We start from the raw sequence: 12,279 nt of genomic DNA, 5'->3' as shown, positions 1-12,279 counted from the left end.
TACATGGTAAACTAAAAAGAAAAAGCCACAAAAATTTCCTCATACAATTTACCGCCACTATGGCGTCCTTAGCAGCGGTATTTTGTGCTGCTTTCCTCTCTCGCTATGCTTCTGCTTTGGAAACTGAAAGAACGTACGCAACACACTTAGACGACACACATCTAGCTTTGATAATGGTTCATTTATTTGCATTTTATTCAAATGCTCCATAGATCAATGCGTTGCAAATTGCGGTGTGATCAAAGAAAAATGAAGCAAATTCTAACGTAAACTTGGGATAAAAATGCGTTATGGATGCCATTCTCGCAACGATTACGGTCTGAGATGGCGGCCAGAGTGGTGGTAGAGTGGCTCCAGCCGACGCGCATTTCCATTGATGTAGGAGCCACTGTAATGTGAAGTGCTCTTGCAGTGTCCTTAACACCGCCCTTCCAGAGCTGCTATCGTAGGACTCGATCCTTACTTTCCTTCGCATAAGTCTTTGTCGTACACGATGTGCTTTTCCGGTCCGCAGAGCAAGTCGAACAAGAAGAGGCAGAGGCTTTTCACTTTGTGGATTTCCCCCGCCTTCAACCAGAGCTCACAGCCTGGAAGAAAAGTACAGAGAAAAATTGTAACATCGGAGTTCGGGAAACTCACGTCCCAATATTTGTCGTTTCTGTCCGTTTTACGAATTCTTACCATTTCTCCTGTGTGGAATCCTCAAAATGTCGCAGTTATCGTACTCCGAGAAGGCAACCCCATATTCTAGGACAAGGTCTTTTTCTGAAAGAAGGAAAAATGGAGACATAAACAAATATTTAATGTGTGAAAGAGTAGAATATTGACCTGAGCAACATACCCTGGCTTGCTACTACACACTAACGTAATGGAACGAAAAAAAAAGAATTATGGCAATACTTAATACGAGGCAGCGACATTAGCGCTTTGCCTCCGGCATCATTTTGAGGTTTAAAGGGCAAGGCACTGACCCGAAATTGATATATTGATGTCAAAATTTGGAGATTAAGGCCATGGTTCATATCTTTTTTTTTTCATGTGACAGTGCCACTCTTTACGTACTCAGACGTGAACAGCGCCTAAACGTTGCATGTGGATACGAATATTTAATAAGCAATTCTCAGGATGAAACGGAGCTTTCCTGTCCATTGACCGGTAATTTTCGATAGTACCATGTCCTTCCCTCGGTTGACTGCATATGCACACGCCTCTGCTGGTGTGAACGAGGTTATGTGCCTTTTTTGTTCGGTCGGTGTTTTGGCAAATAAACGGGGCGAACCATTACGCCATAGGACGAAGCGGCGAGTAAGCTATGTATTGGCATAAGCATCTAATAAGGACATTGTCTGCTATGTTCTTGGCAAGACACACTAACTGCCGCCGTAAAAGGAAGTATTCTCCCCCTCATTCCGAGACCGTTTATATTTATGCCAGAAAATACATTCCACATTTCTATTGGCACCAGTATATTCGAATGCGGTTAGAGTGATTTAATAGTATGCACCGACCTCTACTGGAATTGGGTAGCCCGGCGTTCACTGGTTCTGAAGTTCGGTTTTTATTCAGGCTGGTCTCAAAACGAATACGAGCGAGATGTTGTTGTTAAACATTGTCAAGTCAGATGGTGCTGTTTTTTCCCGGAGTTTGCTTACTCCAGCGATGATGACCTGCACACTAGGGCGACGCACATTCACGTTCATAATCGTAGGAAAATTGGGAGGCGATCAAGGTCCTCTAATTTCTACCTTGCGAAAATTAGGCGGTACGTAATGCTTACGCTATAAGTTCACGCTGCTTCCCTTGTACGCAACTCGAGAAAGCTTTCGTATTGCAGCTACGGAATGCGTAAGATACGCTGTAACGTCAAATAATCGTTCATATTATTTTGGCCACACTATTACACGCCGTGTACATTGCTGTCGATGTCACGAATTTGCAACAGAGCAAAGTAAGTACCGAAGTGTTCGGCGCTCTAAGCCGGTTACCGTTCAATTAAGAATATTTAAAAAAAAATTGCCACTCAAGTTCTGTCTTATATTCGAGTGTTCAGAGTCTTACATTCGGAAGCCCAACGAAGAAGTGCACACAGTGTACAACTTACCAAAAGATGATGATGATTCAATCACGTTTGGAGTGGGATAACCTTCCGTTGCATAAGCCCAAGCATAAACCGTTTTGTTGCTCCTGCCGTATTAAAAAAATGAAAGTTTAAGATTGACGCACAAACCTCAGGTGCTGAGAAGCACACATTATGTTTTGTCAAATGACCTCGGCTGTACAGAAGAGTGAAAACAAATGTTCAGTACTGTCTTTCAGTAGTTCCTCAAAACATCAAAAACGGGCCAATAGTGCCGCTTGAAACGGATTTTTCGTTTATTCCGCCAGCATTTTATTAGTGGCACCTCTCACTATCTGGTACCGGTTATTTAGGAACAAGTAGCAATTATACGGATCCCACTGAGGATTTGTTTTTGTGATATGACGGTAGTCACGGTGTCGAAGGAAGCAGGGCATATTTGGAAGGTAACCACTGCTATATGTAGAGCGTGCTATAGCGAGCTTTCTATGGCATCTTGTACGATGAACTGCTAAAGAACGAGCCTTCGACCCCTATTTCGGCGAACAATTATCACCAATTCATCCCGACGTTATTACAATGCGCTTGAGGCGCGGTTAACCTCCCTGCTTTTCCTTCTCCCCTTCTGCTCCTCCTAGTGGCTCTCATTCGTTATTAAACAAAGAAAACAGGTATTCAGGTAAAGTGCGTGCGTTCTTGTGAGTGCGGTTTACCGTCAACACATGAATGATCTGTCCTCGTTTTTGACAAACTAGCCGCGCTGAGCCCGCCCAAAGTAGCGTTTTCCTTCTAACGGAAGCAAAAAAACAACATGAACCTGAACGTTTTGCAGTAAAGAAATAAGCGAAGTCTCTTTACTGAGCTAGTTGCTTACTGATTCCACACATCTCAACTAGTGCAAAACTACATGGGCAATTCAGTGAAAACAAGACACACGCTAGCGTGTATACGCACTCTATTCTTTTGTTAGTCTCTTTATTCCGCTAGGTAACACTTCTGAAAAGGAACAATGACACTGTGTAAGTGATCTGTACAGAAATTTGGTGAATGCAGAGGTATCCGTATTACTGTCGATAACTTGCCCTTTTAATAATTCTCTGCATGTTGCATCCTGTACGCACAAATAAAGTTGAGTTTAGGTTTTGGAAGCTACAGACGAACCTATGCGCAAAGTAGAGATGGACACAGGACGGAATTGAGCAGGTTTTTAAATGGGGCAGCGGCGATTGAAAATACTGTCTCTGCTTCAATAATTTGCTTGCACAAAATGAAGGACTCAAGGAAGTTTTAAGCATGGCTTCATGCTTTAAACACCCTCTTGCTGCCTCTCTCCATTTCATATGCGAGATTAGACTGTTATAAAAAGACTTAAATGGGACTCCCTATTTTGCTGATAGCACGAAATATTTGTGGCGAGGGAAAGTTAAAAGGTTATATATGTTTCCATGTTTATTGCTAATTCTAGAAATAAGGTTGCTGCGCTGAACATCCTATTTTACGCTCAAGGCGATGAATCTTGTCTTGAAATATATTGTTTATTTTTTAAATTAGAAATACTATAATAAACCCTTCATGTTAGTTCACGACGTATGTTGTTCCGGAACAAATAGCTTTTTTTCCCATCTTTCTTAGCTTGATTTGGATGATGATTTACAATCATTCCGCTAATGCGGTAGTTAGAAGATTATGCGTAATGATTGGCTAGACACCTTGATTATATCGTTATTATTACTTTTACGTAAAGAAAGTCTTAGGAAATATCACATCATAGAACTTATTCAGGCCATTTTATGATACACAATATTCTGCGTTAAGGTAACGCGTTATTGCGGGCGAAATGTGAGCGTGAACCACAGAGATAGGAAAGCTTCCATAAAAAACCAAATGAAATGAGAACACAAATCGAAGACAGCGTTCTTATGCGTTAGATGCATGTCGCACAAAATTATAGCTAGTGAGGCGTGTACTGCAAGAGCAGGGTACAAGCGTTTTCACCCTGACTGACTGCTTGCTGGCCAGGTTGGAAATCTTGTCGTACTCATTAGAACTACTACTAGCGCGATGCTGTCCAGGGCATATAGGAAGCCCTATTAATGCATTTCCTCTGCATAAACTATGCTAACGACTGGAGCTTTTTATTCGGCGGCTTATTCTCGCTGAAGACATTGGTTGTTAGTAGGTTATGGGCTGCGCATATTCTAATTTCGAGCACGAATGCCTGATTTTATATTTTATATCGGCTTTAGTCTGATCCCTCCTGCCTCAATTGGCGGTTCTCCGAGAAGGATGTGAACTATGAGTAGGAATGCAAGTCACAGCTGACTAATGATATTTTTACGCCCAACCCTGGAGGGGGGCAGGGGGGGGGGGGGGGGGTTGCGAACGATTAGATTAAAGAATTCCTTCAGTGGGGGGTAGTGCTGAAAATATGTTTCATTTTTTGCTGATATAAAAGCGCTGCCCGATTCCAATCCTTTTCGTGACTTTGCTAGCGCTGAGGCAATTCCCTTGTATTGGGCAAAGAGAAAGGTGCGAGTATGAGGAGTATCGGAATGCTACTCACGTCGTCCCATCCTTCGGGTCAACAACACGAAATGTATTTTTGGTATATTTTTCTTTTTCGTTCACTGATAGCAGTTCTGACGACACACACTTCTTGTTTATTCCATAGAATGGCTCATGCTCATAAGATCTCATGTAGAGATAATATCTTCCGGGAACTGTTAGTGCCTGCAACAAGAATGTAAGGTTAGAAGCACAATCTTCTCTGGGCCGTAGAGAAAGCTGTTCACACTGTCAAACACATGTACATATGGCCGCCAGTTGAAAGGCCGCGCACTGATTTTTGAAATTTCTTGCATAAGGCCAAATCCTTCCAGTGTCAAGCAGGCAGTACTACAAACCGTCAATGTCTCAGCGGCTCAAGGAAACAGTGCGGACAAACTTGAAGTGGCAAACATTTGTCCTAGATATTGGCATTGTTTTAGCACTCCCTAACAAAAATTATGACACTGCTTGACGCAGTCGAGCCTCTGGATTCCCTTTGAAGCTATAAAAGTGTCGCTTGGCTTGCGAAGAGCTGCTATTCCTGAGGAAAGTTCAGTAGCAGTAACCTATTGCGCTGCAGATTCTGCAGCCACCCAACCAGGAAGCCGTGTGCAAGTTTCTGGTAGCATACACACTTAACCCAAAGCTTCTCAAGTACTTTTTGTGCATTAACAAGACCGTGGCTCAGCTGAGGTAGGCAGAGTTTCAGATCTGTTTTTAATCGTCATGTAGAGGCGTTTAGCCACAATAAGCCACAATCAGTAATAAAATCAGTACGATTTTATTACTGCTCTTGCCGTACCATTTTTATAGCGCTTAAAACTGCCAAGTTCAGTGCCCACAAGAATCGTCCGGAATGAATGTTGGGGCAACATTCATGCATTCAACTAAAGGAATTGAACTAGAATGTCTTCAGCTGGCATATCCTTCACAATAAAGCTGGAGCTTTATTGTGGTCTTAATACACTTTTCACTTCTTCATTTGACTTTAAGGTCCCGTATGCGAGAAGACGAACATTTAGGTTGATTAAGCGCCGATTTGGTCAGCCGAACACAGTAAGCATAATATTGGCAGAAGGACAAATTTGAAAACCGGTGGCGTGGTATGTTTATTTAGAACAAATATAAAAGTTTGTTCTAAATAAACATACCACGCCACCGGTTTTCAAATTTGTCCTTCTGCCAATATTATGCTTACTGTGTTCGGCTGACCAAATCGGCGCTTAATCAACCTAAATGTTCGTCTTCTCGCATACGGGACCTTAAAGTCAAATGAAGAAGTGAAAAGTGTATTAAGACCCCAATAAAGCTCCAACAAGTTACTTGAGGATATGCCAGCTGAAGACATTCTAGTTCAATTCCTTTAGTTGAATGCATGAATGTTGCCCCAACATTCATTCCGGACGATTCTTGTGGGCACTGAACTTGACAGTTTTAAGCGCTATAAAAATGCAGGGTGCTGGAATTCGTCAGTGGTCAAAGAGAGCCTTTTGAACAAACATGCCGCCGTTTTCGAAAGCAATGCATGCATTCTCAAGCATCTGCTGGATTACGCCGATGTAAAATTTTATTACTGCTCTTGCCGTAACTGAAATATAAAAGTTTGTTCTATATATACATACCACGCCATCGGTTTTCAAATTTGACCGTTGAGTAACTCTAAGGTCTCCATGATATTTCCTTGAACGCAAGCAGCTCCATTTGCAGATTTCACTAAATTATAAGTGTAAGTCTCGTGTAGCGATGGAGAGGTAAAAATCTACGACAAAACTTGCAGAAAACTGCTAAGCGGCTAGTATACGTCACCAGAAGCATGAATCTTAATTCACGTAACTCCAGTGAACCAGTCCATTGATATTTACCGTCAACAGCAGCTTCCATTAACGTGTCGGGAATTTCAAGAGAAGCCATAGCACTACAAACACTGTAGGAGCAAATGTCCAAAATCTAACTGATGTGAGATATCAAAGATGTTTACTTTCCGCAAGCATTTTGCTTCGTGAAATCTCGCGAATCCTCGAGAGTTGTGACTATCTGAGCCGATAAGCAACCTCTAGTGCAAAAAAATCCACACATCCTATCACTATGCCTATGTAAAAAGCCCACCGTAATTGTGCACGTCCGCTAACTGTGCAAAGTATACGGCGCACTGTTCGCATTTCACTTAAAGGGTTTTTTTTTACTGTTTCGCTGTAGCGGTTCGTGACTGATGTTTCTGCTGAACACGTGAAGCAAACAAGCATGCAGAAGGCACCGCCAAAGTTTAATAAAAGGAGTATCAAAACAAACTCTACGGCTTATACACCACATGAATATCAAAGGACTGTCAAGAGGTTTGTAGGATTATCTTTTGTGAGCGCAGTGGGCCTCTGTAGTTAGCCTAATATCTAGCGTAACGTCAAGAAAATTTTTCTGCAATAGCGGCAATCAATATACAAGAAAATTTGCCTATTTGAGAAAAAAAGTTAGCATGGTTTATGATATGACGTGTAAGCGAGAACAGCGGAAAAAGTCATTCTAACGCGTATATCACTTGGCCGAGGCTCATTAAGACAGGGCGGGTTAAGGCATCTATGACAATTTAATCTACTCTCAATGACATGTAAGACCTTATGCTTTCGTTTAATGGCACTCATTTTCCGAGTTTGGTCGCAGCTATTTCAAAATACTCAGTTATTCTTGCCTGGTTTAGGAAGGGCTTGAAAAAAGCTCTTTTTTTAACTGCCGCATTGACTGCTACAGCTGTGCCATGGCTAATAATTAATACAGTGTGAAGATAACATTTATTGATTAATAGGATTAATCTGTCTCCACTGGTTAAAGGAAGGAATATTTTTTCTCACTTTTGCACACGAAAACAAACGCCGCCTTTGGCTCAATTTGCATTCCAATAGTGAACAGCGCTGCGGTGCCGTTTACTTTGTTGTTTTTTTTTTTGTCTTTGCCTTTCATGCGTTGTTCATCCGCCAGAAGGAATTGCCAGATACCAGCCGAGATTGCCGCTATTGTTAAAAAGTCATTATTAAAAATATCGTTACGAAGCAGATGACGAAGAAGTGGGCTGTGGCGCGGGACGGAGCGCTCGCGCTAGGCCCACAGTCATTAAAATCATATTTCAGCGGTCATCATGTCGCTCTGTTCCTTGGCTTGCCACCACGTACCAATATAAAAAGATTCAGCACGTTCAAATCCTGTGCGATATTTAAGTGCGTGTGACCTTTTGGTGCAGAGGACAAGCGATCATAAGTCCTCGTTGCTTGATTTAAAAAAGAGGATGTCATCACGGCTTACCTTCCAGGCGTCTTGATATTTTGATAAATAAGCCTTCCGCTCGAACAGATCACTTCGGACGACCACAAGAGTCATCGCGAGAAGAGTAACACGTGTACTTCCGGTCATGACTTCGAATTGTAGTTGCATGCTGATCCGATGCCTTGAATTCCTGAATACGATGTCACCTGTGTTTAGCACGAAGGGAAAAAAAGCAAACTATTTTTACATAATCGAGTTTTATATGTGGCATGTTTTTTACGCAGCTACGACACAAGAAGTAGATTCTGCCAATCGTGTTCAAACTTTCGGCTCCTTGTTGCCACTTGCGGGGCTTTTAGGATGGACGTGTGGAGAATCTCACGTAGCTGGTATGGGCGTTCTAGAGGCGAAGGCAATATAGGCATCCAAAATCAAGCTAAGGGTTTCAAAAAGGCTCCCGCAGGGTAAAGTGGTACACCTCCCGAGCGTGGAGCCTCCAAAATCTTGCCGGCGACGTATGTTTTCTATTACTCAAGTGGCGACCTTTTTATTGAGAGCGTGGTTTTCCTCGTTCTCCGGGCCTAAATGCCTTGTGTTTGCACTGAGCATTCACCATGAGATTATGGCTTGTATCATTAAACACATTAAGCGGGATCAACACTCCAACGAACCCATGGCACTGAAAGAATAACTTTTAAAAAACGTTGATGAGTATAATGGTTCACACGAGCAAGAATTCTCAAAAATGACCCCCCTCTCGCTGGCGGTTCCGTCTACATGTGTCCCCTTACATTTCAGAGAATAATGGCAAGGTATTCAACGTAAAAAAAAATAAAGAAAAAATCCATGGGAGTTTCCGCCTTTGGCGTCGAATTCTATAGGCCCTTCAGGATCGTGTAATGAATTATTCCCTTGTATGCGCTTGTCACACAGCTATTCTAGAAAAAAAAAATTCAGGAGGGGCACTTTGTTGACCTAAAGTGCGGTGAGGCAGAAGCCTTAAGCGCGTTGTTGCCGCTTGTGTCACTGATGTGTGGTTAGATGTTAATTAAGTACCCAATTATTTGTGAATCTTAAATGCTGGAGACACTGGATGGCATTTGGGAAGCATTCGTCTGATTCTACACCTTTCTACAAACATTCTCCAGCGTCCTAGACAAGGAGAACTACATATGCGTTGGCAGGAAGTAGCGTAGCCATTAGCACGCTCGGCTACAGAACGGAAGGATGGTGGTTCAAATGCCATCGTGCACGAAGGCTTTTTTTCTGGTCTGACTAGAAAAGCGTGACACCTCTGCTGACAACCTTCTGTCGACAGCGATGAGGCATTGAAGGCTTTCGCCTTAAAAGAGTTGCAGGGGAAGCTTGAAAAAAGGAAGCATGCAATGAGACCGGAAGAGTGCTACCACTAAGAAACTAAAAAAAAAATAAGAGTAGTGATCACGCGGAGTCATCGACGTTACTCGAATTATAGTTTATTTTCCTTATAATTGGTTTGAATAATATGTAGAAGGTAAGGGAGCTGTCGGTTTTGGAGATTAAGCAGAACTACACATCTCAAAAACGCGAGCCCTGCGTATACAGCTGGAAAACGCGTGCCTACTTTGTTTACTTCCGACTGCTTGTGATAATGCATGCGTTCATGAATAAATATGCCTTGCTGTATTACATATACTTCGTGAAACGTGACCAGAACTTTTCTTATATCGCTCCTGTTTTACGGCCCACGTAGACTCCCTGGTGTTCGTTTGCGTATCCCCGTCCCAACCAGATGTTTGACATCTTCATGTTTGACAAGATATGAGCAGAATTATAAGCGCTTTAAGTGCACCCGTTAAGTCGACGTACCATAAATCAGTGTACCCGAAAAAGACCACAGTGTTGCTGGGCAAGGAATCGCAAATGCAAAAACAGGCTTGTTGCATTAAAAACTGCAAAAGTGTCCGACTTGCACTGTGTGTTGCCATGAAAGGAAAGCCAGATAACGAAACATTATTCAGCTACTCGTTAAAGAAGGGATCAGAAGACAATGTGCGGATTACGAAATAGGAGAGGTTTGTGAGAATCTCCAAACGCCCTGCGTCTACGAATAGCACACAAGCCGCCGTATTCATAAACGCATACGCTACCAGAAAATACTCTTGAAGTCTAAAAAGACGTAAGGACCTAGAAGGGAGCTTATTGGCTCTAAATGGTAGTTTTCGTAGCAGCCGAAACGGAACGACCAGTCTGAAGGAATACGCAGGGCACCAAGCTGAGATAAGTTAAATTTTGACGTAAGGCATACGCATTTAAGAACAAAAGGCTAATTATTGAACTGACTGCTTTAATAAAGCAGCTATATTCGAGTTTTTATAGACATTATTCATCGGACAAAATTTTATTTTTGTGTTCAACCTCGTGCTTGTGAATTTTCAAGCCTTCGGCCTACATTGTTGCAGATACTTCTGTATATTACCTACTTCCTTTCTTTTTTCTGTTTCCCTTCATTTCATTCATTCTTGCACCGTTTCTATTTCTTTCACTGTCTTCTTCTTCCTTTCTTTTTTTTCTTTTATGGAATTCTTTTATAAATGAACTCTGAGTATATAAACTGCGCACGATTTAACTGCGCCTGCTTCTCGCCCAAATTTCCGCTATATTTCGTGACAGCATGGCGAAGCGCGACGAGGGTAGATGATTTGCGAAGGCAAAAGGTAGTACAAATCGGTGGTGGGCTGATCACGATCAGAGGCGTGCCTTCTCCGTCCGAGTAGACGAACAGGCGTTTATTTCCCAGCATACAAAAATCGTGCCCCATTCTTCTGATCTCATACCGCACAACTGTTTAAAAAGCGTCTTCATTAAGCAATATTGGCCTTTGTCATCGTTTCGCGCATTGAATTTATTTATTCGCGCTCGAAAAAGTGGGGCTTTTAAAGATGTCAAAATGAAAACGCTCCAGTAACATGGTCCTTGCGATGCTTCAGAAATTATTTTGACTGACAGTGCTCTCATTTTAACGCCTGAAAAGAGGACACCATATTACCGCCCGTTACGTTTTGTGCGAAATGAAGGAACAAGAAAAATCGCGGTTACGAACAACGGCCGCTGTCAACCAGTTCACACTCTCCTACAGCACATCAAAAGCCCATGACTGATAGCTCAAACACTTAGCGCACTAAGATTCATCGCCTCAATACCGGCAATGTTCACTCACCTTAGACGATAGTCGAAATGAACTTGGCCACACCTGCCACATAAGTTGATCCTGCATATTTTCTTTTTATATGACTTCGGTATCAGATAAGACAGAGAAAGAGAGAAAGGATTACTGCGCCCTATGCCGGAAATGCGTACGCATGCAAACTTGAGAGGAGAACGCAAAACCGGTCTCACCCTCGAAGAAGCTACCTGACGGATGCGCGTGTGCGCGCAGTAGAGCGTCACAGTAACAAGGCGGGGTCGCATGCGGTTATATGGAAAAAAAAGAACTGCTGATGTACCGCTTCTTTTCGTCGCACGATGAACTGATCGCATAATAGCGGCACTTTTTGTTTTTTTCCGGATCAAAAAAACAACGAACGCGTGGAGCAGTCTCCGGTTGCTCTCCTTCAATTGCCGCTTTTTGAGATGTCCTCAAAGGCAGTAGGAAGGTAGCAGTTACAATAACGGTAACACTGCGAATAATAATAACGCTTTATTAACCAGTATTTTACAGGGTCATTTACAGCCCACTTAAGTATAATCAAAATTGGCTTGTGAGCGGGACTGGGCAGTAAAGCTAGAAACACCGCTTAAAGAAAAACAGCAATCAAAATCAAAGTACCTCTTCGTGCCAAAAAAACGAGCAGCCTTCCTACAGTGCAAAGTATACCAGTCAGAATACTCATTATGTACAGTCGGGGACAAAAGTCTCCGGACCACGTGTTCCTCTAACGAAGCCGATAGCTTTGCTATTCGGCACCTGGAGACCACCTGGAGTCGGCACCTGGAGACCACACTTGTGGAGCTAAAAATTAAATTTTTGTTCTTACATCTCCACAAGAGCGGTCTCCAGCCGCTGTGTGATTGTAGAGCTACAAGCTTCGTTTGAGGAACACGTGGTCCGGAGACTTTTGTCCCCGACTGTAAAAACCTTACGTAAAGGCGCTACAAAAGATACACAAATAAGATTCACAAATAAAAGATACAATTCACTCATATATGTTAATACACTAATGTGAGATGCACTCATACATACACACGCTCATTATAACATTCAAAAACGTGATATACATATGGAGCCTTAAATCTCAGATAAAAGAAATGTGTTTGAACAGTAGCCGAAGAATTCTTTATTGTCAGTCGATGCGAGGTCACTTGGACGGAAGGGTAACGCAGGTGTCCTCAAGAACAGTGCCATTTGTATCCGCCATTGCAAA

At 42.5% G+C, this 12,279-nt stretch overlaps 1 protein-coding gene across 1 annotated transcript; it reads right to left on the bottom strand.

Annotated features, from left to right (window-relative positions):
* Positions 1-459: 459 nt before the first annotated feature.
* Positions 460-7,993, bottom strand: LOC149343516 (male-specific histamine-binding salivary protein-like). The gene is made up of 5 exons (XM_089542415.1): positions 7,916-7,993; positions 4,641-4,807; positions 2,102-2,184; positions 682-765; positions 460-587 (listed from the first exon to the last, which is right to left on the bottom strand). Exons 1-5 carry the CDS (start codon positions 7,988-7,990, stop codon positions 460-462), a joined length of 537 nt encoding a protein of 178 aa, XP_089398541.1. The 5' UTR covers positions 7,991-7,993.
* Positions 7,994-12,279: the final 4,286 nt, after the last annotated feature.

The sequence above is a fragment of the Amblyomma mixtum genome, chromosome 5, assembly GCF_055824585.1.
Source record: "Amblyomma mixtum isolate Tamu chromosome 5, ASM5582458v1, whole genome shotgun sequence".
NCBI classification, from domain to species: domain Eukaryota; kingdom Metazoa; phylum Arthropoda; class Arachnida; order Ixodida; family Ixodidae; genus Amblyomma; species Amblyomma mixtum.
This window is presented reverse-complemented; position numbering and strand designations above follow the sequence as displayed.

What these genes read in the sequence shown, in the direction of transcription:
- LOC149343516 (XM_089542415.1), bottom strand. Translation starts at nt 7,990, where the DNA reads ATGACTCTTGTGGTCGTCCGAAGTGATCTGTTCGAGCGGAAGGCTTAT. An exon ending in TGAATCATCATCATCTTTTG is followed by an intron (nt 766 to 2,101) that starts GTAAGTTGTACA and finishes TCCTTCTTTCAG; the next exon opens with AAAAAGACCTTGTCCTAGAA. An exon ending in GATTCCACACAGGAGAAATG is followed by an intron (nt 588 to 681) that starts GTAAGAATTCGT and finishes CTTTTCTTCCAG; the next exon opens with GCTGTGAGCTCTGGTTGAAG.